The following is a 25,869-nucleotide window of genomic DNA, read 5'->3' on the forward strand; positions in this document are numbered from 1 at the left end:
AGAGGAAAATTTGTTTTTCTGTTTTTTATTTCCTCAAGTGCTGTGCTTCAGTACAAATATGAGATAGTTCTACTGTACTTGAGAATTTCTGTTCTTACTAAATCTCAGAGGCAGATATCATTCTTTTTACTCTTTTACATTTTACACACTACATTTGTTTGACAGCTTTAGTTACCACTTTCCAGATTACTTTTTGTTTTCAGTGAAAACCATGTATTGCCAAATGTATTGATTTTGAATTTGGATTTTTCTGATAAACAGAAGAATGCAGTGTCTCTTGATGTGCTGAAAAAATTCTTCTCCTTCTGAAGCCGAATAAACTCTTTAAAAATCTTCTTGGATTAGCTGGAAAATGCATCATCGCTGAGCTGAAAACAGGTCTGCTTTACTGAGCTCAAGCAACTTTTTTAGGGATACATGGTTCTCATAGGATAGCTGCACTACAAATATATGAAAATATGATGCGTTGTTGTAAATTGAATGAGTTCATCCTGAAAAATCTGCAGCAGTAAAATTAATCCAAAACATCAGAAACACAGATATAATTGTTAAAACATTAGCAGTGCCCAGTAATCATCAGCACATCCAGTTAGTGGTTATGGTAAAGCAAAACACGTTATTGTAAACAAAAATTATTAACAAATTAAATATTTAACAAATGATGAGTCCTTTTAATACAGTCATCAGCTGAAACAGTCTAACATTTGGGAAGTTGTGTTTTCTCCAGAGTAAGATGAGAAGATGGATATCAGTGGGTTCGAGACATGTTTAGCTTACCTTATCACAAAGAGAGAGGAAGCAGGGTGAACTGGTAGCCTTGGAGCATCATAAGAGAAATAAATGCACTGAAAAAACAGAAATCCTTGAGAGAAAAAATAATAATAATAATAAAAAAAAATATATATATATATATACAGTCGTCTGCTGGTAAAACACAGGTTATGTGATAAGAATCGAAAAGGTGTTTACCAAACAACAACAAAAAAAACCTCAGCTCTTAACACATTCCAACATTTTCAAAGCTGGCTGATTTACATACAGTTTCTTGTTAACTGACAGGTGTAGAAATATAAATATTCTAGGCCTGTCTCTGTAGCGTACATAGGGATGAAAGTGACATTTTCATGAAGAAAAACAATAAAAGATTAGCACAATGATACAGTAAAACAGAAGTTAAAGAAATTAGAGGATTACGTGAACTTGCCACAAAATAATTTTACATCCAATTTTACACATCATATTATGACAGGTCTTGGCTAATGCAGCATATGTGAAAATGTTGTACAATGTCTTTTGTGGCTGTAGAGGAAACAGTGTGAAGACTAATAATTTTTCAGTTGGGGCTGAAGTAAAAAAGATTTCGAGGGTGTGGAGTCAGAAAGAAGTTTACCTCTCTGTCCCATTCCATATATCTACTGCAGGTTTTATTAAGCGCTAGTAACATAATGCATCTGAGACAGAACTGGGGTAATGTGAACACCAGCAATATGCAGATCACAGTTATAAGAACAAGCAGTGTGGTCAATCCATCAATTAATTGTAAATGAGTTGCAGCTAGGTGAAACTTCAGGATTTGTCTCCTCATTGAGGGGAGATGCTGTGCGCATTTATGCACAAGGCACGCCATCTTAACCTTTTTGATTTGTTAAAATCTCCTGACATGCTGACAAGGTCAGTCAGGATCTAAGGTTAGTTATTTTTGTGTGTACGGTTACACATTCAAAAATGACATGCATAGCCTTGGTTCATACAGTGAAATTGTTTGGAGTAGGCTGCCTGATAAATCTTTAGCTCCATGAGCGCTCTGTAAAAATATTTCGACAGTAGGTTGATGGCAGGTGGAGTTTAGAAAGACTGGGATGAGAGTGGACACCAGGTTTTGACAAAGAAGACAAATGTGTCAAACTAAAAAGGCAATATTTACTGTTCCGCTGCATTAATTTAAGTTTTTTTTCTAAACTATGAATTGTCAGAATGATAACGTTACAGGAGTGCAATGCTGTATTTGTGGAATACTTAAATCCGCCAATCAGCTGTAACAGAGCTAACACACACAGCACTGTGTGCCACTTCTTTTCATAAACTTTGGGAAAATATTTTTATAATCTGGAATTTTCTTGATGAGATTTATGACTTGCTTAGAGTCCCTGGAGGAGTTGTTAAATAGATGATGACGATGGTGACACAGTTCAACAAGGTTCTTGAGGGGAGCAGATGCTTTAATAAACTGATCCAGGTCTCCTTTCAGGTCCTCTCCATGTGTCAGCAGAACGATTGTGCTGTCTCTGATCCTCCAGCCAAACTTGTCCTCCAGCCTTTCTAATATTCCTTGCTCATAATCCGTGAACCTGCCCAACTGTAACACGAGCAACACCACACACTGACCTTGCTGAAGGTACTTCTTGCACTCATTTATCTGTTGCTCTGAGTTATTGAGTTCATCATGAAAGAAATCTGGAGTGTCGACCACTCTTACTGGCACCCCGAAAGGTTTCTCCGTCATTTTGACCTCACACTGAGTGGTGATCGGCAAGGAGCTTGGCTGAGATTTAAAAAGCTGCCTGGGATCCAGCTCAGGGTTCCCAGCAATCAGAATGGTGTTTGCAGATGCACTCTTTCCGGTCCCTGTTAGTCCCAGCAGAACAATGTTAAATGTGTTTTCTGGCACTCCATTGGCACTGCTACCTGGAGAATAAGGTTACAGCTAATTTATCAATGTTTTTGGTAAAGAAAATTTTAATCAAATGATTCCAGACTAAAAATGGGAATGCCGATAACCTTATGCACTTTATCTCAGCAGTTTTGTCTCTCGATGTTTTATTAACAAAGGGACACGGTCACAGAGAGATCTGAAATATTAATTTGTCATATTACGCTCTTATATATGTGCTCTATCTCCCAAAGCATACCAATGTGATGTCTTGCGTCTTGCTGAAGTCCAGCTCCAGCAGGTGCAGAAAAGGTATGTAGTGGACTTGTGGTGTCAGCATCTATAAAAATGTAAATGTAAATTCCTTGATCCCATTTAAAACAAAATTCCATAGCACCTTACACTTTTTTCACAGAAAGGAATTTATTGGTTAAATGTGTGATTTATCTGGATAGCATCAGATTTAGAACTATGGATACAAAAGGTAACCTACAGGATCTCTTAGAACCAGCACTTTTATTCCAAAGGGGCCAGTTCCCTTGCCCAGTGCATTTCATCTCTCAGAGTTGAAATCATAGTCACTAAAGTCTGTAATTTTTGTCCATTAAAAGAATCAATGGCAGGCCACAGCGAAGGCAGAGCCCTGTAACTGCTGTGAACTGATTGACCTAATTTAAAAGATTACACATAGCATGGTATTAACCTCTGCCCATGTTTTGAATCAGGCTAGTATTTTCTAATGATTCGCTGCTTCACCACGGCAAAATTTTACAACCGACAACAAGACATTAAACCAGAGACTTACCTGATCCCCCATGGTGATACAGAGGATAGTCAATGGACCTGAAAAAGTTATTGTAATCATTATAAGCTGATAGCTGTAGAGATGATAGCTACAGCCCATTCTACTTTGGGTTAGTTTATGCTCATCTGTATTTCTAAGAGTGGATTTCCGAAATTGGACTTTTTGGAAATCTTGAGCACAATAATGCTGTAGGGCAGCACAGTGGTGCAGTGGTTAGCACTGTCGCCTCATAGCAAGAGGGTTCGAGGTTCGAATCCGGGTCTGGGTCCTTCTATGTGGAGTTTGCATGTTCTCCCTGTACCTGCGTTGGTTTGGGTGGCTTTTCTCCGGGTACTCTGACACAATCCCAAAAACATGCACATTAGGTTAGCTGGCTACTCCACATTGCCCCTAGGTGTGACTGTATGAGTGTGTGGTTGTTTGTCTGTGTGTTTCAGCCCTGTGATTGACTGATGACCAGTCCAGGGTGTACCTCGCCTCTCACCCGTAGTCAGTTGGGATAGGCTTCACCCCCCCCGTGACCCTGATGGATAAGCGGTATAGAAAATGGATGGATGGATAGATAATGCTTTATTTTAAACTAAATTAATTTGAGCAATAAATGAGTGAACAATAAATAACAAGCAACTCTTCATCTTAACAAAAACATAACACTGATTGGGTATTTATCGTAATTTGTTGATTGATTTTAACAAATGAACTTACAAATAGATTATTGATTAAGGGGTACGTAAACCTTCAAACTCTGCTAGACATACTGTGAAGCATATTTCTCTTCAAGACAAAAAAGTCTGCATACGATGTATGATGTATATACTCATTTATCTTACAATACTAATTATAAAACCATAGGAACATTTCAGTTTTTCACAAATTCTGATGAAAGACACCCTTTATGAGAAAATGTGGTGAGAAACAGTAATGAAATGAATTTTTTACCTTCTCTTCTCCAAGACTGTCCTTCTTCTTATCACAACATCTTTACTGTAGTTTTTGTAGTCATACAGGAATGAACGATGACCCAAACACCACTTCTTACAATCACTGGACAGATTTTCATTGGCGGTTGCCAACCGGGTCTTGAACTGGTCTTTCAGATGACCAAGTGAATGAAAGCTTTCAATGTTTGGTAACGTGACAACCAAATGTGCTGTGATGTTTTCTCCAAAGATATGCTGAAGTTTACTGATTTGAGCCACCACTGTTTCTTCTTGGGTGTTGTCTGAATCTATTGCCAGTATGAACAGATCAGGTCCAGGGTAAGATAATGCCATGAAGTCAATAATCTGCTGGTCTGGATGCAGACATTCTTCATCAAAGAAATTAGGAGTATTGATGATTTTGAATGAGTTGTTCTTTTCCACGACAAAGCTGTTTGACTCTTTGACAAAATAGTTTCCATCACAGAGGATCATATTTCCAATGATGTTCTTTAACAAAACTCTCTTTCCAAAAAGAGCAACAGTTAACTGATCAGGATATGCTGTAGAGAAAGAGGGAGAGAAAAAAAACAAAAAACAAACAGAAAAAACAGTGATATCTTTTAATGCACAATTTTAATTTTGAGGCATTTGCATAGCTGTGGTACAAAATCTAAGGGCTAGTTTACATGCCACTGAAATGCTGGAAGCCCTGCTCTACCGGTGTCAAGCTTGTTCATGCCTAATTTAAGCTTGCAGCTAATAATCCTTCAAACTTCAAACTTCATACTTTAGAAACTTTTGCAAAAATTACTTGATACTCAAAATACCTTTTGATTGTGTATGACTTTGTGTATGACACTTAAACAGGAGACCAAAACATGACAAATATTTTTAAACTATAAGATCATATGGCAGTGCTTGAGTTGATATTTTACAATTTTTCTTGAGTTTTAAATATGACAATGTTGTTAAGCTTTTGTTCTCTTGTGGAGCCATAGAGTAAATGTCTTGATGAGGAGGACTCCTAGCTGATGTAAATATGGATGTAAATGATAGAGGTTTCAAAAAATCTAAAAATAAGACCAGCTTTGCAAACGTTTTTCTCATCTGAATTAAGTCTCTAAGGAAAGAAGGTATTGTTTGTTGTGCAGATTGCAAAACTCTTTGATGCAGTTTTGTGATTTTAGAATGAACTTGACTTAATTTGATCATATACACAAATTAAGGCCAAATCTGTGCATATAAGTGTTTCTTGAATGAGACCCACTTTAATTAGTTGAGCAACACTCAATATAAACAGAGTGTGTATGACTGAGAGGGTTTCAATTGGAGCACTGATAGCTCATATGGTCGAGTATCCCCCCCCCCCCCCCGTCCTCACCACCTTGACCAGGGTTCGATTCCAACCCATGGTCGTGTTGTGCATATCCTCCCCACTCATGCTCTCTCCCCCCTTTCCTGACTGTGCTTGTCAGTCCTATTAAGTAAAGGCAAAAAAACAAAACAAATAAATAAAGAGAGTGTATATAGTGTGTATAATGTATGGTGTGTACGACATGTTCATGTTTGTAGAAAAGAGGACATTAAGTGCATTTCCATCCACTTGTAAAGAAATACCAAATAAGATTTTATAATTGGTTAAGCTAATGCACTATTGTTTTGTTACAGTGGCTGCCTAGTCAAATGAAAGTTAGCACCATGATCCAAAGTATATTTCAGCATTATGCTATAGTACAGTGATTTAAATCTATCTATTAGTGATATATAAGTGATATTAATAATAGTAATAATAATATTTAATGATAAAAATATATGAGTTTGCTCATTGGCTTTTAATTTGCCAAAGTAATTTAAAAATGAACAAAATGTCAGATGAGATCTCCCTTTGACTCGAGAAAATGGTCACACAATATCTAGGACTGCCACACCAGAATCAGTTAACATCATTTAATCTGTCGGATTTGTGAACATGCACATGATTTCTCTATTTTTAACTGCCAGCTATCATGAAAAGAGGACAGCGTGTGCCCGTGTACGTGAATCCTATAGATTAAAGTTTCTATTTCACAAAATGCTGTGATACTGTGCTGTGTGAACATGACTTTCAATACACATCAGCCATTCCAGATGCACAGCTCTACTTAGGTTTGTGCTGAGATTTTTTTCAGTATGTCGTAACCACTATCAATGAACAATCTTATAATTGCATGCAACTGCAAAACAAAATGCCCAAGACTGTTTATCAAAAACAAAAAGAAATAAGTATCACTTACGTGGTGGAGGTCTGATGGAATGCATTTTAGTTTCTTAGTGGAGCACAGACAGCAGGCAGGTTTCACTGGACTCTCTGGATCAGTTTGGAAATCTGTCAGACTGTGTCCCATTCATATAGGCTGATCCGCCCTGTGGGAGGAGTGCTGAAAACTGCTGCACACAAAAACAGTTGTGAGCTCTGTTTTGATCACTCTCCAAAAAAATCAAAGACAGAGAGCGATGGGTAACCGCTCATCAATCCCTGAAGGTGAAATAGGTTTTTGAGTCGTTTTCAACTCCTTTCAATGCAGATAATGTTTATCTTAATTCTGTGCTGTTTTTTTTCACCTGTTAAAATACTTTTGTATTTCACAATATATTTGCAGGTCCTCCACTGAGGATTGTGATGATTGGAAAAACTGGAGTTGGGAAGAGTGCTGTTGGTAACACCATTGTTGGTAGAAAGGTTTTCCACTCTTCAGCGAGTGCACAGTCTGTGACAGAGAGCTGTGAGAAAGAACGGGTCAAAAGTCACAGAAAGATCCATGTGATTGACACACCAGGGATTCTGGATACATCTAAAAGTGCAGAAAGCATAAAGAAGGAGATTGCAAAATGCATCCAGGTGTCCTCTCCTGGCCCTCATGCCTTCCTGCTAGTCATCCAGATTGGCAGATTTACCAAAGAGGAAGAGAACTGCGTCCAAGCCCTGGAGAAAATCTTTGGACCCGAGGCATCAAAATACATGATTGTTCTATTCACGCGTGGGGATGAGCTGCAGGGCAGAAGCATTCAGGACTATGTGCAAACAGGCCACCCAAAACTTCAAGAAGTAATTAACAGGTGTGGTAACCGCTACCATGTCTTCAACAACAAGAAAAGGAGGGACAGAAGGCAAGTGGTTAAGCTGATTAAGAGGATAGATGAGATGGTGGCAGCAAATGGAGGGAAGCACTTCAGTGAAGAAATGTATGAAGAGGCAGAACAGACTCTGCAGCAGCAGACAAAGGAAAGAGACAAAGCAGAGGAGGGGGTTTATGACTTCTCCTTCATGTCTGAGCTGCTGCGGAGGGTCCTTCTGTTTCAGGCCATACTAGCTGCTACCGCACAGGACAACATCAACGACCTGGACCACTCCGTCGCCACATCCTACTCCAATGTGAGTCCTGTTGATTGATGAAAAATAGCCGTCACTTCCATCACATCAAGTATTTTACAGTCCAGATGGAAAGTTACGGGTTAGTTCTTTTGTTATGTTTTTGTCACCAAAGTGCCTAGAAAAACATGCCGGTTTTCATCAGACACGTTTAATGCAAATAAACTATAGATACTGTGATTGTATTTGTGATTAAACAGTAACCTAATTGGTCATTTGTGGTCATTGATTAGTCCTGAATAAATGACTGATCAGTGACATTTTACTTGTCAGTTATTTCTTTGTCCAGTAAAATCACCAAAAGGTATCAGGTTTGTCAGTGTGTGAATTTGCTTGTTGTTTTTTCTTGGATGATGATCCTCTCTCATTATTTTTTTTTCTAAATCTTTTTCATGTAATTTAACAATAAAGGGATATACTATATGCAAGTAGCCAAATATTTGACCACATACAGTGTTTGTTATTAGGTGTTGCTTGAACATATTATACATAAAATCTCTGTTTGTATGTTTGAAATAGGGTCACTGGTGCTCTTCCTGTTCTGGAATATTTGCACCTTTTTTTGATTGTCCATTGTCCAGCAGTTGATTATGTCCATGACAAAGATGAGACTGCAGATGTGAAATATCTTGAAGCTACATGGTGCATCAAATGGACATTTATCTTTGACCTGTAAACTCTGTCTTAAATAAATTAAGTAAATTAATAAATAAAATTATTAAAATGTGTAAAGTGTTCATGAGTGCATAACTGGAATCATTATCAACACTTCATAATCCTATTTATAGATTCAGTTAGATTTAGTAGGTTGTAGATTTATTTAAAAAGTGCAACATTTGTATGTCATGTCGCATGACAAGTTTAATTAATCCCAATTAATTCATTCATCATAATTCAATTCATCATCTGAGGAAGAGATTTCAGGAAACAACACGCGATATTCATTTACAGATGTGAGGAACACTTCACACAAGTTAAAATACGGCCCAAACTTTTGGGGACCAATTGGGAAAATATTTGATCATCTCCAGACGACTGTGACCACTCCACTCCTCAGTGCGCCTCAAGGATTGCAGACTCCAGTCATGGCCCAGTGAGTGAGAGGTTTACCTGCTCTTTCTCCCAAAGTAACACTGCCTTTCAGTGTTAGATATTGACAAGAGATCAAACTCAGTGTGAAGCTTAAGGCATTGATTGCAAAGTGTAGGGGTCGGGGTAGTAATATATTATGTGTCAATCTTTTGGAGCTGATCTGAGACCCCGACCAGCCTGGCCAGTTCTGCTCTTTTCAAATGAATAGATATAGGAAGAGACTGTGTCCACAAGTAGACTTCCCTTATGTCCCACAGGGTGCCTCTTGCAATGTCAGGAGTATCATTCACTTTGAAAAGAATAGAGATTTAATGTGAAAATCTTCCAATATCAAAGAGGAAAGTCTTCACTGGAGAGCTGTGATTAAGCAGATGTTTGTCATCTGACATGGGGGCATGATCTGAGATCACTATGCTCTGGCACATACTTGTGTAACTGACCGTCCTGTGTTTATTGTGTGGCAGGAGTGTTAGAGGAGTCCTGCTAACACGTGCAGAGAAAGAATAAGTCTGGACCGTGGCAGAGATTTGGCCGCATTTTCAGCCTTTCTTGCTTGAGAAACATGAGAAATGAAGATGGTGAAAGTCAGGTGACTGGTGGCTGGGTGAGTCTGCTTGGGTTACGTGGAGCTGCCTGTGACATCGCGGGGGAAAGGTGCAGTTTGATGGAGGTCTTCTTCACTAAGTTTGTTAACCTGTATGCCCTGCCAAACCATGCAGCTCACACATTAGCTCACTATCTTTTTGAAGATGTTGCTTTTGCACATGTGTGGATAGGACAGTTATGTGAATCAAACTGCTTTTAACACATCTAGACATACCAGCACACAGTTTACCCCCTTTTACCCAGAGGTATGTGTTGTCTGAGGCAGGGAACTGTCTTTGCGGTCAGCCAGGCTCTGGTTGAGCACATTGTGACTGAGCAACCCCAAAGAGAGCTGCATAAAGTTGGTGCCACATTGGAAGGCCCACTACTGCATCATACAAGCACAGAGTTCTGGTGGGGAGTCTGTGCTGATGTACCACATTAGTAACATTTTTGGGCTCACTGTAAAGAGTTCAAGAGTTTCATCAGGTTTCTCTGATTCGTGATCAGAAGAAAGGAATGGTACACTCTGGACACTCTTCCTTCTTCCCCCAACGCCTTTCCCACCTTTGGGGCTTTGCATATCTCATATCATAGCTCTTCAAAGATTTCAAGGCTGGTCGATAGATGTTTCGATAGATAAAGGTCTGATAAGAACAGAATAACAATAAAATCACCTCCCAAAATCAGATCATGGTTGGTTACATTAGGGAGAGGGGGAAAAACATAACCAATAAATCTGTATCATACTACACTGAGAATTTGGGGATGTGGTTACCATTGAAAATCTTTAATTAAAAGCTTAAATGGGACTGAATGAATTCAGAATTGAAATATGAAAAAGAAAACATCGAGAATCAGAGAAAATGAAATACAAAGTATAACAGTATTATAGCAGCATTTCCTCTTTTCAGTTAGTGTTCTTATATTAATTTCATTTTAGATCAAAGCGCTTCTTTTTTCTCGCACCTACAATTTTAAGGGAATAATGCCAATGGGAGCATTAAACATATACTCCACCAATGTGCATCACCTCTCCTCATTGCAGTCATGAACACACCCAGAGCAAGGAAAGAAAGGAAAGAAAGGAACAGCATGACTTCACAGTTTATTTATCGTAAGTGGCCGATGAACCTGACAGACAGGGTCCTTACTGCAAGTGAGACGGATGTTCTAGCATCCATCACAAAACTATGCTTTTGAGATCCCATATGCTTACATAAAGGCTACGCGACACAACATTGCCAGCAGCAGGTTACTGTTCACACAGTGTCTTTTCTGTTTTCAGTTGTCCTTGTAAGTTTTTCTATTAGTACACACATTTTCCTCTGTGAAGAATTAGGAACTGAAAACAAAACGAAACAAAACAGACAAATTATTGGCAGGGTTTTTGGAAACAACGGTGTTTAGTTTTTAGGAAAGATTCTGTGCCTCATTGCTAACAAAATAGTGTCAGCATTAAAACTTACTCTGAGGATGAGTTTGTGAAGACACATATGCTGAAAGCTGCAGCAATAGTCTGTCCCAACAACAGCCAACATCATTCTGACAAGAAAAGAAATTAAGCTTGAAGTTGTGTAATTTCTTTGCACTTTTGGTTGCAACTGATTAGAGCAAGGACATTACAGATGTCGCTCAACAGACCATATTTATTTGTAACTTTGAATGCACCTGAGGATTTTGTTGAATGGGTGCAGATGATGTACATCACAATAGCGAGCTCTCTCTTTTGAGGTCTGGACAGGTGGACTGGGCCCATGCTGTCGGTCTTGTTACAGTTATTGGGAAAAAAAAGCAGATGTTTTTCAGAGATAATGTACCGGGTACAAATGGAGGGCATAATGTTTGGATTTCACTGTATTTTGCACCAGGAAGCAATGTATAGTAAACCATTAAGAATGTAGTGAGCTACTCAGAATAGTTAATTTCATCCAAGCCAGAGGTATGAATCATTATCAGTTTCACAGTGTTCTTACTGACAAAGACATCACTCATGGCCTATCACTGAAGACATGGGAAAGCTGGTGCAAATGGGCTAAAGGGGTTAAACCCTTCAAACATTTTAGAAAAACTGTAAGAGAATTATTGTTTAAAAAATTCCTTAGAACAGATTATTTGAAATTTTAGTGGAACGTAAAGCAGCAGCAGAATCATGTTGATTGTGTTGACCAATGACAGAATTGTGAACAGAAATGTGTTTGAAACATTTATCTGTAAAAATTAGGAAACATGAATGCAGCACAAGTGACACTGGAAATAGCTATCAATAGCAGGTAAGGTGTGTAACACTGCATCTCTGCTTAAGGGCCAAGACGCAATGTTACCTCTGTTTGAGAGAAACATACAAATACAGGAATTTACTGTCACAGACTGTAAACCGCAAATTCTGTGGTGCACAAGAGTTAAACCTGCATCAGGTCTGCTCCTCGTTTATACCAATCAGAATATTTTTTTTTTCCTATTGCAATGTTTTACTGAACATCCATGTTGATAACAGTCGTTGTTGTTGTTAGTATGATCATTAATGTCCACTGACAATCCCATGATACCTTGGGGTGAGTCTGTTGACAAACCAGGGGCTGTCTTTTTGACTTTGACTTTTCACTAGGCTATACAATAAGGTCCACCACTGAATCTGTAATGAAGTGCATTTAACCTGAGCTTCATGCTTTGAATACCAACAACGAAATATTACATATACAATACAATGTTATGAATTTGTGTGACATAGAATAGTGCATGAGCGGCATTCACTCTTGCTGGAGTTCATGATGGTCATATTTACATTTGTTTATTGCAAATGGATATGTTTGGAACTACTTTGTGATCAGATTTTTTCTGTAATGAGTGTCAGAAAACTAAAACTGTGTTCAAGACTCACACACAAGCATTTAAATGAAACATGCACTTGTGAAGGCTGAGAGCTGCCAGGTTTCGGGTTAAACAGTGAACGACCTGCTTCGTGTACAGCTGAAAATGCTGCTAGGTAGGATTTTAAAGCCAGACCAGAAAACAGATTGCTGAAAAAACACAATGCATATTTAAAGAAAAAAAAAGAAGCTTTATTGAAATTAGGATGTTTCGAGTATTTAAAAAATGATATCTGGTATGGGCCCTAAAATTGTAAAGGAAATACAGAAAAAGAAAGAATTAAAAAAAAAAAAAATTAACAGAGAAGTGAATGACAAAGTATAAAGGCAACTTGCCTTTAGATTTCTTCTTCTTAATGAGCATTCCCATATTTATATACTTTTAGTCATAGATTCGAGTTTTTATCACTGCTAGAACAGAAAAATATTTTGCAAATATGCATCACATTGACGTTCCAGACATTACTGCAATGGGCGAAGAACAAAATGAGAACTGAGTAACTAAACTGAAGGCGGGAAACATGACAGCATGACATTACAGTAAGGGGATGAAGAACCTGTCAGACAGGTCTTACCATAGCTGGGTTTGCCCAGGAAGCAGATATGCTGGGAGGTTCTAGTAGAATTCGAGGGCGTAGTTTATCATCAACAGGTAATTGTTTTATTAATATGGGAATGTCATGAATTAGGTTTCTACTTTTTCTTTTTGCATTCCATATTAATACTTTTTTCATCATAGTGTTTTTTTTATTGGAGCTGCAGATCTAAGGGAAAAACATCAACGAGTTGCTCTACAAATACACATCACATGGACATTCTCAACATTACAGCACAGTGAGAAAAGATGAACTAACCTGGATTCATAATAAGTGGCTGAAGAACCTGTCAGACAATGGCTTTCCTGTAACTGAGATGGAAGTTTTGCCTAACAGGCATCTATCATCAGAAGCAACAACAACACCTGCCGGTTAGGCATCTGTCACACCTAAATAGTTAAATAGCTTTCTTGTTACAAACACACATTTACAGGAAAAAAATACACACCTGATAACCCTTTTAAGTTGTATCAATCCATATTCATTGCTTCTTGTCAGGATAAAGGACTGATGTTTGGACAATGGGAAATATACAAGAAAACTCTTCAGAGCCATTAAACGTCTCAGAAGATCAGGGGACTTCCCCTGCCCACACTAGATGACAGCTATTTCCTTCATCAGGCGCACTATAACAACATTTCTTAATCAATTTCAAGAAGTTGTTTACCATCTATGTGGAGTACAAAAACCTCTGCCGTTAGTTAGCAACTCGACACACATTAGGCAATAATCGCTGCAATATGCAATTTGCCAGTGTATTTAAAATAATAACTGTTTTACTACTTACTATTTTGTTGATTGTTGTTTATTTTGTTGTTTATTTTGTTTGTCCCTAACCCTAACCCCTTGGATCTTTTCCACTTTTATTGGTTTTATAAATGGAATCAAGCACCATCACAGTGGCAAGGAAAAATCTTCCTTTTAGAAGGCAGAAACCAAACCCAGATGCCAGCTGTGGGTGGGCAGCCATCAGTGAAATTGGTTGAATGATGTGAGTATTACAGTACAGTTAATATAGTATAGTACAATATGTATAGTATAGTTTTTATCGAAAAAAGATGCAGCTCTCCCATTAACTTTACTTCCTATATATCTATGGAACATTATGTATTCATGTAATGTAGTCCTACAACATTTCCAGTTAGAAGCGGATTGAGAAACCTTCTTAATGTCAGGATGGTAAACTTCAAGCCTTAATGATAGAGACCTTGTGACAACTAATCAGCTTTGCCACACTGTGAAATGTGAACTATCTTGTTGAACAGCTCTTGTGTTTTCTGATTGTGAAATATGTTTCAGAGGCAGCTGTCAGACTAAAGTGACATGTAGACATGCACAAACAGTCACAGATGAAATTCACTTCAGCAAACTATACATTCCATTTTATCCTTTGAATTTCAGTGCCTTTTGTAGTCTCTTCTTTGTTCTTGTGTGTATCCTCAGTTTATTTTGCTGTCTTTCTTCTTCAGAGTTTCCTGTAGCACTTTGTCTGCAAATGCAAGCTCAAAATCCTAATTCATTCAAACTTGAAACAGGCAAAGTATGAAGTATGTTAAGTATATCCAAATAAAAGAACAACAGCAGTGAATCCAAATGGCTTACGTAGTTATGATTAGCCATGGCCTGACAGATGTCATATTTGTGGTCGTTCTTTATCTGACATCACCTAAACCTATTAAATTCTAACAATAGTGCTTGATGTGACATGAATGTATGGCCAGTTTAAGAACACAATTTATTAATTAGTGCACTTATATTTTTATGCTGTTTTCACTAGCCTCATAAACTAATATCACCATATTTAGACACTTCTAACAGAAAAACATTGCCTTATTCCAAATGTAATCCAAATTCACTCCTGTACCTGGTCTAGTGAAACTTTGCCAGTGATCCCTTGGTTCCTAAAAGCTCACCTTTTGAATTTCTCTGAACACAAAGAATGTTTTGTTATCTTTCCCTTCTGTTGATTTAGTTCAGTATTTCAGAATATATGACAATCCTCCAGATACCAGATACCAGATACTTACTAATTAACTCTGTCCCAGAATATACATTAATTTTGCCACAGACTCACCAACTGTTGATAATAATGACAATTAAAGATGCAAGCAGGACTGAGCAGACTCCATGCCTCCCACACAGATGAGGTGAATGGGAGCTTTGGTATTGCTGCTAGAAATCAGCCAACACAGCTCACACAGAGATGAGAGATGACATGTTGGACCTTAGTACACATTCAGTGAATTCTGCGTTCTATTCAGGCTTTTCTTCTTGTTGCCAGTAGCTGGTGAAAATCATGTGAGTTGTTAATGCTTCACACATTAACTGGCATCACCTGAAGTGCATGTACATTTTAATAAATATGGAACATTTCACAAAGGAGATGAATATCATTTCCGCTGTCCACTATGTGGAATCAGAGACATTGTGTTGCTTTAGATCAAGTGCTGAAAAATTCAAAATTGTTAAATGACTATCTATCTCTCTCCTGGAGCTTTCAACCCACAGTAATTCTATGACAACTAACAAGTGAAAGATGTTCTCAGTGTTATGCTGCACCCAAGTGGGCAAAAAAATGAATTAAGTGAAAAATTATAAAGGACCAAGAATGAAACAGTGAAGGAGCTCACAAGTAATTGACTCTATCAATGGGATCGTCATGTTGTATAACAGTGCATCCAGAAAGTATTCACACCGCTTCGCTTTTTGCACATTTTGTTATGTTACAGTCTCATTCCAGAATGGATTAAATTAATGTTTTTCCTCAAAATTCTACACAAAATACCTCATAATGACAAAGTGAAGCTAGATTGCTTGAACTTTTTTTTCAAATTTATTAAAAACAAACAATACAAAATTATTACATGTACATAAGTATTCACACCCTGTGATCAATACCTTGTTGAAGCCCTTTTGGCAGCAACTACAGCCTCAAGTCTTTTTGAGTATGATCCTATAAACTTGGCACACTTATTTTTGTGCAGTTTCTCCCACTCTTCAATGCAGAACCTCTCAAGCTCCATCAGGTTGGATGGGGAGTGTTGGTGCAAAGCCATTTTCAGATCTCTCCAGAGATGCTCAATAGGGTTCAAGTGTGGGCTCTGGCTGGGCCACTCAACATTCACAGAGTTGTCCTGAAGCCACTCCTTTGTGATGTTGGCTGTATGCTTAGGGTCATTATCCCATTGGAAGTTAAACCTTCACCCCAGTCTGAGGTCCATCATATGCATTTTAGGAGTGGCTTCCCTCTGGCCACTCTACCATACAGGCCTGATTAGCAGAGTGCTGCAGAGATGATCATCCTTCTTGAAGGCTGACATGCACTGTGAGGGCTTATATAGACTGGGGTGTGCCTTTCCAAATCATGCCCAATCAACTGAATCTACCACAGGTGGACTCAACTCAAGCTGTAGAAACCTCTGAAGGATGATCAATGGAAACAGGAGGCACCTGAGCTCAATTCTGAGTGTCATGGTGTGAATGTGTGGGTGTGAATACTTATGTACATGCTACATTTTTTGTTTTGCATTTTTAACAAATTTGCAAAAAAAAAAAAAAAAAAAAAGTCAAGCAATCTTGTTTAACTTTGTCATTATGAGGTATTTTGTGTAGAATTTTGAGGGAGAAATTTAGTTTAATCCATTTTTGAATGAGACTGCAACGAAACAAAATGTGGAATGTGAATACTTTCTGGATGCACTGTATTTCTGCTGGATGAGGGTAGTTGTTTGATAATGTGAGACACAATGCCTTTCTGAAATGTGTGTAACACTATAAAACAAATCAGGCAAAAATGACAAAACATGATATTGTAATGGAAAAAGAAAAGAAAAAGAAAATAGAGGAAAATTTGTTTTTCTGTTTTTTATTTCCTCAAGTGCTGTGCTTCAGTACAAATATGAGATAGTTCTACTGTACTTGAGAATTTCTGTTCTTACTAAATCTCAGAGGCAGATATCATTCTTTTTACTCTTTTACATTTTACACACTACATTTGTTTGACAGCTTTAGTTACCACTTTCCAGATTACTTTTTGTTTTCAGTGAAAACCATGTATTGCCAAATGTATTGATTTTGAATTTGGATTTTTCTGATAAACAGAAGAATGCAGTGTCTCTTGATGTGCTGAAAAAATTCTTCTCCTTCTGAAGCCGAATAAACTCTTTAAAAATCTTCTTGGATTAGCTGGAAAATGCATCATCGCTGAGCTGAAAACAGGTCTGCTTTACTGAGCTCAAGCAACTTTTTTAGGGATACATGGTTCTCATAGGATAGCTGCACTACAAATATATGAAAATATGATGCGTTGTTGTAAATTGAATGAGTTCATCCTGAAAAATCTGCAGCAGTAAAATTAATCCAAAACATCAGAAACACAGATATAATTGTTAAAACATTAGCAGTGCCCAGTAATCATCAGCACATCCAGTTAGTGGTTATGGTAAAGCAAAACACGTTATTGTAAACAAAAATTATTAACAATTTAAATATTTAACAAATGATGAGTCCTTTTAATACAGTCATCAGCTGAAACAGTCTAACATTTGGGAAGTTGTGTTTTCTCCAGAGTAAGATGAGAAGATGGATATCAGTGGGTTCGAGACATGTTTAGCTTATCTTATCACAAAGAGAGAGGAAGCAGGGTGAACTGGTAGCCTTGGAGCATCATAAGAGAAATAAATGCACTGATAAAACAGAAATCCTTGAGAGAAAAAATAATAATAATAATAAAAATATATATATATATATACAGTCGTCTGCTGGTAAAACACAGGTTATGTGATAAGAATCGAAAAGGTGTTTACCAAACAACAACAAAAAAAACCTCAGCTCTTAACACATTCCAACATTTTCAAAGTTGGCTGATTTACATACAGTTTCTTGTTAACTGACAGGTGTAGAAATATAAATATTCTAGGCCTGTCTCTGTAGCGTACATAGGGATGAAACTGACATTTTCATGAAGAAAAACAATAAAAGATTAGCACAATGATACAGTAAAACAGAAGTTAAAGAAATTAGAGGATTACGTGAACTTGCCACAAAATAATTTTACATCCAATTTTACACATCATATTATGACAGGTCTTGGCTAATGCAGCATATGTGAAAATGTTGTACAATGTCTTTTGTGGCTGTAGAGGAAACAGTGTGAAGACTAATAATTTTTCAGTGGGGGCTGAAGTAAAAAGGATTTCGAGGGTGTGGAGTTAGAAAGAAGTTTACCTCTCGGTCCCATTCCATATATCTACTGCAGGTTTTATTAAGCGCTAGTAACATAATGCATCTGAGACAGAACTGGGGTAATGTGAACACCAGCAATATGCAGATCACAGTTATAAGAACAAGCAGTGTGGTCAATCCATCAATTAATTGTGAATGAGTTGCAGCTAGGTGAAACTTCAGGATTTGTCTCCTCATTGAGGGGAGATGCTGTGCGCATTTATGCACAAGGCACGCCATCTTAACCTTTTTGATTTGTTAAAATCTCCTGACATGCTGACAAGGTCAGTCAGGATCTAAGGTTAGTTATTTTTGTGTGTACGGTTACACATTCAAAAATGACATGCATAGCCTTGGTTCATACAGTGAAATTGTTTGGAGTAGGCTGCCTGATAAATCTTTAGCTCCATGAGCGCTCTGTAAAAATATTTCGACAGTAGGTTGATGGCAGGTGGAGTTTACAAAGATGGGATGAGAGTGGACACCAGGTTTTGACAAAGAAGACAAATGTGTCAAACTAAAAAGGCAATATTTACTGTTCCGCTGCATTAATTTAAGTTTTTTTTCTAAACTATGAATTGTCAGAATGATAACGTTACAGGAGTGCAATGCTGTATTTGTGGAATACTTAAATCCGCCAATCAGCTGTAACAGAGCTAACACACACAGCACTGTGTGCCACTTCTTTTCATAAACTTTGGGAAAATATTTTTACAATCTGGAATTTTCTTGATGAGATTTATGACTTGCTTAGAGTCCCTGGAGGAGTTGTTAAATAGATGATGACGATGGTGACACAGTTCAACAAGGTTCCTGAGGGGAGCAGATGCTTTAATAAACTGTTCCAGGTCTCCTTTCAGGTCCTCTCCATGTGTCAGCAGAACGATTGTGCTGTCTCTGATCGTCCAGCCAAACTTGTCCTCCAGCCTTTCTAATATTCCTTGCTCATAATCCGTGAACCTGCCCAACTGTAACACGAGCAACACCACACACTGACCTTGCTGAAGGTACTTCTTGCACTCATTTATCTGTTGCTCTGAGTTATTGAGTTCATCATGAAAGAAATCGGGAGTGTCGACCACTCTTACTGGCACCCCGAAAGGTTTCTCCGTCATTTTGACCTCACACTGAGTGGTGATCGGCAAGGAGCTTGGCTGAGATTTAAAAAGCTGCCTGGGATCCAGCTCAGGGTTCCCAGCAATCAGAATGGTGTTTGCAGATGCACTCTTTCCGGTCCCTGTTAGTCCCAGCAGAACAATGTTAAATGTGTTTTCTGGCACTCCATTGGCACTGCTACCTGGAGAATAAGGTTATAGCTAATTTATCAATGTTTTTGGTAAAGAAAATTTTAATCAAATGATTCCAGACTAAAAATGGGAATGCCGATAACCTTATGCACTTTATCTCAGCAGTTTTGTCTCTCGATGTTTTATTAACAAAGGGACACGGTCACAGAGAGATCTGAAATATTAATTTGTCATATTACGCTCTTATATATGTGCTCTATCTCCCAAAGCATACCAATGTGATGTCTTGCGTCTTGCTGAAGTCCAGCTCCAGCAGGTGCAGAAAAGGTATGTAGTGGACTTGTGGTGTCAGCATCTATAAAAATGTAAATGTAAATTCCTTGATCCCATTTAAAACAAAATTCCATAGCACCTTACACTTTTTTCACAGAAAGGAATTTATTGGTTAAATGTGTGATTTATCTGGATAGCATCAGATTTAGAACTATGGATACAAAAGGTAACCTACAGGATCTCTTAGAACCAGCACTTTTATTCCAAAGGGGCCAGTTCCCTTGCCCAGTGCATTTCATCTCTCAGAGTTGAAATCATAGTCACTAAAGTCTGTAATTTTTGTCCATTAAAAGAATCAATGGCAGGCCACAGCGAAGGCAGAGCCCTGTAACTGCTGTGAACTGATTGACCTAATTTAAAAGATTACACATAGCATGGTATTAACCTCTGCCCATGTTTTGAATCAGGCTAGTATTTTCTAATGATTCGCTGCTTCACCACGGCAAAATTTTACAACCGACAACAAGACATTAAACCAGAGACTTACCTGATCCCCCATGGTGATACAGAGGATAGTCAATGGACCTGAAAAAGTTATTGTAATCATTATAAGCTGATAGCTGTAGAGATGATAGCTACAGCCCATTCTACTTTGGGTTAGTTTATGCTCATCTGTATTTCTAAGAGTGGATTTCCGAAATTGGACTTTTTGGAAATCTTGAGCACAATAATGCTGTAGGGCAGCACAGTGGTGCAGTGGTTAGCACTATCGCCTCATAGCAAGAGTGCGTGGAGTTTGCATGTTCTCCCTGTACCTGCGTTGGTTTGGGTGGCTTTTCTCCGGGTACTCTGACACAATCCCAAAAACATGCACATTAGGTTAGCTGGCTACTCCACATTGCCCCTAGGTGTGACTGTATGAGTGTGTGGTTGTTTGTCTGTGTGTTTCAGCCCTGTGATTGACTGATGACCAGTCCAGGGTGTACCTCGCCTCTCACCCGTAGTCAGTTGGGATAGGCTTCACCCCCCCCGTGACCCTGATGGATAAGCGGTATAGAAAATGGATGGATGGATAGATAATGCTTTATTTTAAACTAAATTAATTTGAGCAATAAATGAGTGAACAATAAATAACAAGCAACTCTTCATCTTAACAAAAACATAACACTGATTGGGTATTTATCGTAATTTGTTGATTGATTTTAACAAATGAACTTACAAATAGATTATTGATTAAGGGGTACGTAAACCTTCAAACTCTGCTAGACATACTGTGAAACATATTTCTCTTCAAGACAAAAAAGTCTGCATACGATGTATGATGTATATACTCATTTATCTTACAATACTAATTATAAAACCATAGGAACATTTCAGTTTTTCACAAATTCTGATGAAAGACACCCTTTATGAGAAAATGTGGTGAGAAACAGTAATGAAATGAATTTTTTACCTTCTCTTCTCCAAGACTGTCCTTCTTCTTATCACAACATCTTTACTGTAGTTTTTGTAGTCATACAGGAATGAACGATGACCCAAACACCACTTCTTACAATCACTGGACAGATTTTCATTGGCGGTTGCCAACCGGGTCTTGAACTGGTCTTTCAGATGACCAAGTGAATGAAAGCTTTCAATGTTTGGTAACGTGACAACCAAATGTGCTGTGATGTTTTCTCCAAAGATATGCTGAAGTTTACTGATTTGAGCCACCACTGTTTCTTCTTGGGTGTTGTCTGAATCTATTGCCAGTATGAACAGATCAGGTCCAGGGTAAGATAATGCCATGAAGTCAATAATCTGCTGGTCTGGATGCAGACATTCTTCATCAAAGAAATTAGGAGTATTGATGATTTTGAATGAGTTGTTCTTTTCCACGACAAAGCTGTTTGACTCTTTGACAAAATAGTTTCCATCACAGAGGATCATATTTCCAATGATGTTCTTTAACAAAACTCTCTTTCCAAAAAGAGCAACAGTAAAGTGTTCAGGATATGCTGTAGAGAAAGAGAGAGAGAAAAAAAACAAAAAACAAACAGAAAAAACAGTGATATCTTTTAATGCACAATTTTAATTTTGAGGCATTTGCATAGCTGTGGTACAAAATCTAAGGGCTAGTTTACATGCCACTGAAATGCTGGAAGCCCTGCTCTACCGGTGTCAAGCTTGTTCATGCCTAATTTAAGCTTGCAGCTAATAATCCTTCAAACTTCAAACTTCATACTTTTCAAACTTTTGCAAAAATTTGATACTCAAAATACCTTTTGATTGTGTATGACTTTAGGCACTTAAACAGGAGACCAAAACATGACAAATATTTTTAAACTATAAGATCATATGGCAGTGCTTGAGTTGATATTTTACAATTTTTCTTCAGTTTTAAATATGGCAATGTTGTTAAGCTTTTGTTCTCTTGTGGAGCCATAGAGTAAATGTCTCGATGAGGAGGACTCCTAGCTGATGTAAATATGGATGTTAATGATAGAGGTTTCAAAAAATCTAAAAATAAGACCAGCTTTGCAAACGTTTTTCTCATCTGAATTAAGTCTCTAAGGAAAGAAGGTATTGTTTGTTGTGCAGATTGCAAAACTCTTTGATGCAGTTTTGTGATTTTAGAATGAACTTGACTTAATTTGATCATATACACAAATTAAGGCCAAATCTGTGCATATAAGTGTTTCTTGAATGAGACCCACTTTAATTAGTTGAGCAACACTCAATATAAACAGAGTGTGTATGACTGAGAGGGTTTCAATAGGAGCACTGATAGCTCATATGGTCGAGTGCCCCCCCCCCCCCCCCCCCCCCCCCCCCGTCCTCACCACATTGACCAGGGTTCGATTCCAACCCATGGTCGTGTTGTGCATATCCTCCCCACTCATGCTCTCTCCCCCCTTTCCTGACTGTGCTTGTCAGTCCTATTAAGTAAAGGCAAAAAAACAAAACAAATAAATAAAGAGAGTGTATATAGTGTGTATAATGTATGGTGTGTACGACATGTTCATGTTTGTAGAAAAGAGGACATTAAGTGCATTTCCATCCACTTGTAAAGAAATACCAAATAAGATTTTATAATTGGTTAAGCTAATGCACTATTGTTTTGTTACAGTGGCTGCCTAGTCAAATGAAAGTTAGCACCATGATCCAAAGTATTTTTCAGCATTATGCTATAGTACAGTGATTTAAATCTATCTATTAGTGATATATAAGTGATATTAATAATAGTAATAATAATATTTAATGATAAAAATATATGAGTTTGCTCATTGGCTTTTAATTTGCCAGAGTAATTTAAAAATGAACAAAATGTCAGATGAGATCTCCCTTTGACTCGAGAAAATGGTCACACAATATCTAGGACTGCCAAACCAGAATCAGTTAACATCATTTAATCTGTCGGATTTGTGAACATGCACATGATTTCTCTATTTTTAACTTCCAGCTATCACGAAAAAAGGACAGCTTGTGCCCATGTACGTGAATCCTATAGATTAAAGTTTCTATTTCACAAAATGCTGTGATACTGCGCTGTGTGAACATGACTTTCAATACACATCAGCCATTCCAGATGCACAGCTCTACTTAGGTTTGTGCTGAGATTTTTTTCAGTATGTCGTAACCACTATCAATGAACAATCTTATAATTGCATGCAACTGCAAAACAAAATGCCCAAGACTGTTTATCAAAAATAAAAAGAAATAAGTATCACTTACGTGGTGGAGGTCTGATGGAATGCATTTTAGTTTCTTAGTGGAGCACAGACAGCAGGCAGGTTTCACTGGACTCTCTGGATCAGTTTGGAAGTCTGTCAGACTGCGTCCCATTGATATAGGCTGATCCGCCCTGTGGGAGGAGTGCTGAAAACTGCTTCACACAAAAACAGTTGTGAGCTCTGTTTTGATCACTCTCCAAAAAAAATCAACGTCAGAGAGCGATGGGTAACCGCTCATCAATCCCTGCAGGTGAAATAGATTTTTCAGTCCTTTTCAACTCCTTTCAATGCAGACAATGTTTGTCTTAATTCTGTGCTGTTTTTTTTTCACCTGTTAAAATACTTTTGTATTTCACAATATATTTGCAGGTCCTCCACTGAGGATTGTGATGATTGGAAAAACTGGAGTTGGGAAGAGTGCTGTTGGTAACACCATTGTTGGTAGAAAGGTTTTCCACTCTTCAGCGAGTGCACAGTCTGTGACAGAGAGCTGTGAGAAAGAACGGGTCAAAAGTCACAGAAAGATCCATGTGATTGACACACCAGGGATTCTGGATACATCTAAAAGTGCAGAAAGCATAAAGAAGGAGATTGCAAAATGCATCCAGGTGTCCTCTCCTGGCCCTCATGCCTTCCTGCTAGTCATCCAGATTGGCAGATTCACCAAAGAGGAAGAGAACTGCGTCCAAGCCCTGGAGAAAATCTTTGGACCCGAGGCATCAAAATACATGATTGTTCTATTCACGCGTGGGGATGAGCTGCAGGGCAGAAGCATTCGGGACTATGTGCAAACAGGCCACCCAAAACTTCGAGAGGTGATTAACAGGTGTGGTAACCGCTACCATGTCTTCAACAACAAGAAAAGGAGGGACAGAAGGCAAGTGGTTCAGCTGATTAAGAGGATAGATGAGATGGTGGCAGCAAATGGAGGGAAGCACTTCAGTGAAGAAATGTATGAAGAGGCAGAACAGACTCTGCAGCAGCAGACAAAGGAAAGAGACAAAGCAGAGGAGGGGGTTTATGACTTCTCCTTCATGTCCGAGCTGCTGCGGAGGGTCCTTCTGTTTCAGGCCATACTAGCTGCTACCGCACAGGACAACATCAACGACCTGGACCACTCCGTCGCCACATCCTACTCCAATGTGAGTCCTGTTGATTGATGAAAAATAGCCATCACTTCCATCACCTCAAGTATTTTACAGTCCAGATGGAAAGTTACGGGTTAGTTCTTTTGTTATGTTTTTGTCACCAAAGTGCCTAGAAAAACATGCCGGTTTTCATCAGACACGTTTAATGCAAATAAACTATAGATACTGTGATTGTATTTGTGATTAAACAGTAACCTAATTGGTCATTTGTGGTCATTGATTAGTCCTGAATAAATGACTGATCAGTGACATTTTACTTGTCAGTTATTTCTTTGTCCAGTAAAATCACCAAAAGGTATCAGGTTTGTCAGTGTGTGAATTTGCTTGTTGTTTTTTCTTGGATGATGATCCTCTCTAATTATTGTTTTTTCTAAATCTTTTTCATGTAATTTAACAATAAAGAGATATACTATATGCAAGTAGCCAAATATTTGACCACATACAGTGTTTGTTATTAGGTGTTGCTTGAACATATTATACATAAAATCTCTGTTTGTACGTTTGAAATAAGGTCACTGGTGCTCTTCCTGTTCTGGAATATTCGCACCTTTTTTTGATTGTCCATTGTCCAGCAGTTGATGTGTAAAGTGTTCATGAGTGCATAACTGGAATCATTATCAACACTTCATAATCCTATTTATAGATTCATTTAGATTTAGTAAGTTATAGATTTATTTAAAAAGTGCGACATTTGTATGTCATGTCGCATGACAAGTTTAATTAATCCCAATTAATTAATTCATCATAATTCAATTCATCATCTGAGGAAGAGATTTCAGGAAACAACACGCGATATTCATTTACAGATGTGAGGAACACTTCACACAAGTTAAAATACGGCCCAAACTTTTGGGGACCAATTGGGAAAATATTTGATCATCTCCAGACGACTGTGACCACTCCACTCCTCAGTGCGCCTCAAGGATTGCAGACTCCAGTCATGGCCCAGTGAGTGAGAGGTTTACCTGCTCTTTCTCCCAAAGTAACACTGCCTTTCAGTGTTAGATATTGACAAGAGATCAAACTCAGTGTGAAGCTTAAGGTATTGGTTGTAAAGTGTAGGGGTCGGGGTAGTAATGTATTATGTATCAATCTTTAGGAGCTGATCTGAGACCCCGACCAGCCTGGCCAGTTGTGCTCTTTTCAAATGAATAGATATAGGAAGAGACGGTGTCCACAAGTAGACTTCCCTTACGTCCCACAGGGTGCCTCTTGCAATGTCAGGAGTATCATTCACTTTGAAAAGAATAGAGATTTAATGTGAAAATCTTCCAATATCAAAGAGGAAAGTCTCCACTGAAGAGCTGTGATTAAGCAAATGTGAGCTGCATAAAG

The 25,869-nt window shown here is 38.1% G+C and overlaps 4 protein-coding genes across 7 annotated transcripts; 2 read left to right on the forward strand and 2 right to left on the reverse strand.

Annotated features, from left to right (window-relative positions):
- LOC124051990 (GTPase IMAP family member 8-like) lies at window positions 1–6,727 on the reverse strand. 3 transcript variants are annotated; one of them, XM_046375833.1, is made up of 7 exons: window positions 6,652–6,727; window positions 5,760–5,855; window positions 4,395–4,938; window positions 3,940–3,978; window positions 3,456–3,493; window positions 2,910–2,990; window positions 1–2,685 (listed from the first exon to the last, which is right to left on the reverse strand). In XM_046375833.1, exons 1-7 carry the CDS (start codon window positions 6,674–6,676, stop codon window positions 2,045–2,047), a joined length of 1,464 nt encoding a protein of 487 aa, XP_046231789.1. In that variant the 5' UTR covers window positions 6,677–6,727; the 3' UTR covers window positions 1–2,044. The 3 variants fall into 3 exon arrangements, with proteins under 3 accessions (XP_046231789.1, XP_046231791.1, XP_046231790.1); XM_046375835.1 differs by lacking the exon at window positions 5,760–5,855; XM_046375834.1 differs by lacking the exon at window positions 3,940–3,978.
- A 61-nt stretch (window positions 6,728–6,788) lies between these two features.
- Window positions 6,789–8,513, forward strand: LOC124051994 (GTPase IMAP family member 7-like). The gene is made up of 2 exons (XM_046375839.1): window positions 6,789–6,899; window positions 7,018–8,513. Exons 1-2 carry the CDS (start codon window positions 6,872–6,874, stop codon window positions 7,806–7,808), a joined length of 819 nt encoding a protein of 272 aa, XP_046231795.1. The 5' UTR covers window positions 6,789–6,871; the 3' UTR covers window positions 7,809–8,513.
- An 8,020-nt stretch (window positions 8,514–16,533) lies between these two features.
- LOC124051992 (GTPase IMAP family member 8-like) lies at window positions 16,534–23,464 on the reverse strand. Of its 2 annotated transcripts, XM_046375836.1 has the most exons (6): window positions 23,388–23,464; window positions 21,127–21,670; window positions 20,672–20,710; window positions 20,221–20,258; window positions 19,675–19,755; window positions 16,534–19,450 (listed from the first exon to the last, which is right to left on the reverse strand). In XM_046375836.1, exons 1-6 carry the CDS (start codon window positions 23,410–23,412, stop codon window positions 18,810–18,812), a joined length of 1,368 nt encoding a protein of 455 aa, XP_046231792.1. In that variant the 5' UTR covers window positions 23,413–23,464; the 3' UTR covers window positions 16,534–18,809. The 2 variants fall into 2 exon arrangements, with proteins under 2 accessions (XP_046231792.1, XP_046231793.1); XM_046375837.1 differs by lacking the exon at window positions 20,672–20,710 and having other exon boundaries at window positions 16,536–19,450.
- Window positions 23,465–23,589: 125 nt separating this feature from the next.
- LOC124051993 (GTPase IMAP family member 7-like) lies at window positions 23,590–24,978 on the forward strand. Its single transcript, XM_046375838.1, has 2 exons — window positions 23,590–23,636; window positions 23,756–24,978. Exons 1-2 carry the CDS (start codon window positions 23,609–23,611, stop codon window positions 24,544–24,546), a joined length of 819 nt encoding a protein of 272 aa, XP_046231794.1. The 5' UTR covers window positions 23,590–23,608; the 3' UTR covers window positions 24,547–24,978.
- Window positions 24,979–25,869: the final 891 nt, after the last annotated feature.

Source organism: Scatophagus argus, chromosome 20 (genome assembly GCF_020382885.2).
Source record: "Scatophagus argus isolate fScaArg1 chromosome 20, fScaArg1.pri, whole genome shotgun sequence".
Lineage (NCBI taxonomy): Eukaryota > Metazoa > Chordata > Actinopteri > Scatophagidae > Scatophagus > Scatophagus argus.

Coding starts and splice junctions, on each gene's coding strand:
- LOC124051990 (XM_046375833.1), bottom strand. CDS start 6,676: ATGCATTCCATCAGACCTCCACCAC. Junction 3,979..4,394: donor ACAGTCTTGGAGAAGAGAAG/GTAAAAAATTCA, acceptor CTTATCCATCAG/GGTCACGGGGGGGGTGAAGC. Junction 3,494..3,939: donor CCTATCCCAACTGACTACGG/GTGAGAGGCGAG, acceptor TAACTTTTTCAG/GTCCATTGACTATCCTCTGT.
- LOC124051994 (XM_046375839.1), top strand. CDS start 6,872: ATGGGTAACCGCTCATCAATCCCTGAAG. Junction 6,900..7,017: donor CCGCTCATCAATCCCTGAAG/GTGAAATAGGTT, acceptor ATATATTTGCAG/GTCCTCCACTGAGGATTGTG.
- LOC124051992 (XM_046375836.1), bottom strand. CDS start 23,412: ATGCATTCCATCAGACCTCCACCAC. Junction 20,259..20,671: donor CCTATCCCAACTGACTACGG/GTGAGAGGCGAG, acceptor TAACTTTTTCAG/GTCCATTGACTATCCTCTGT. Junction 19,451..19,674: donor AGACGCAAGACATCACATTG/GTATGCTTTGGG, acceptor CTTATTCTCCAG/GTAGCAGTGCCAATGGAGTG.
- LOC124051993 (XM_046375838.1), top strand. CDS start 23,609: ATGGGTAACCGCTCATCAATCCCTGCAG. Junction 23,637..23,755: donor CCGCTCATCAATCCCTGCAG/GTGAAATAGATT, acceptor ATATATTTGCAG/GTCCTCCACTGAGGATTGTG.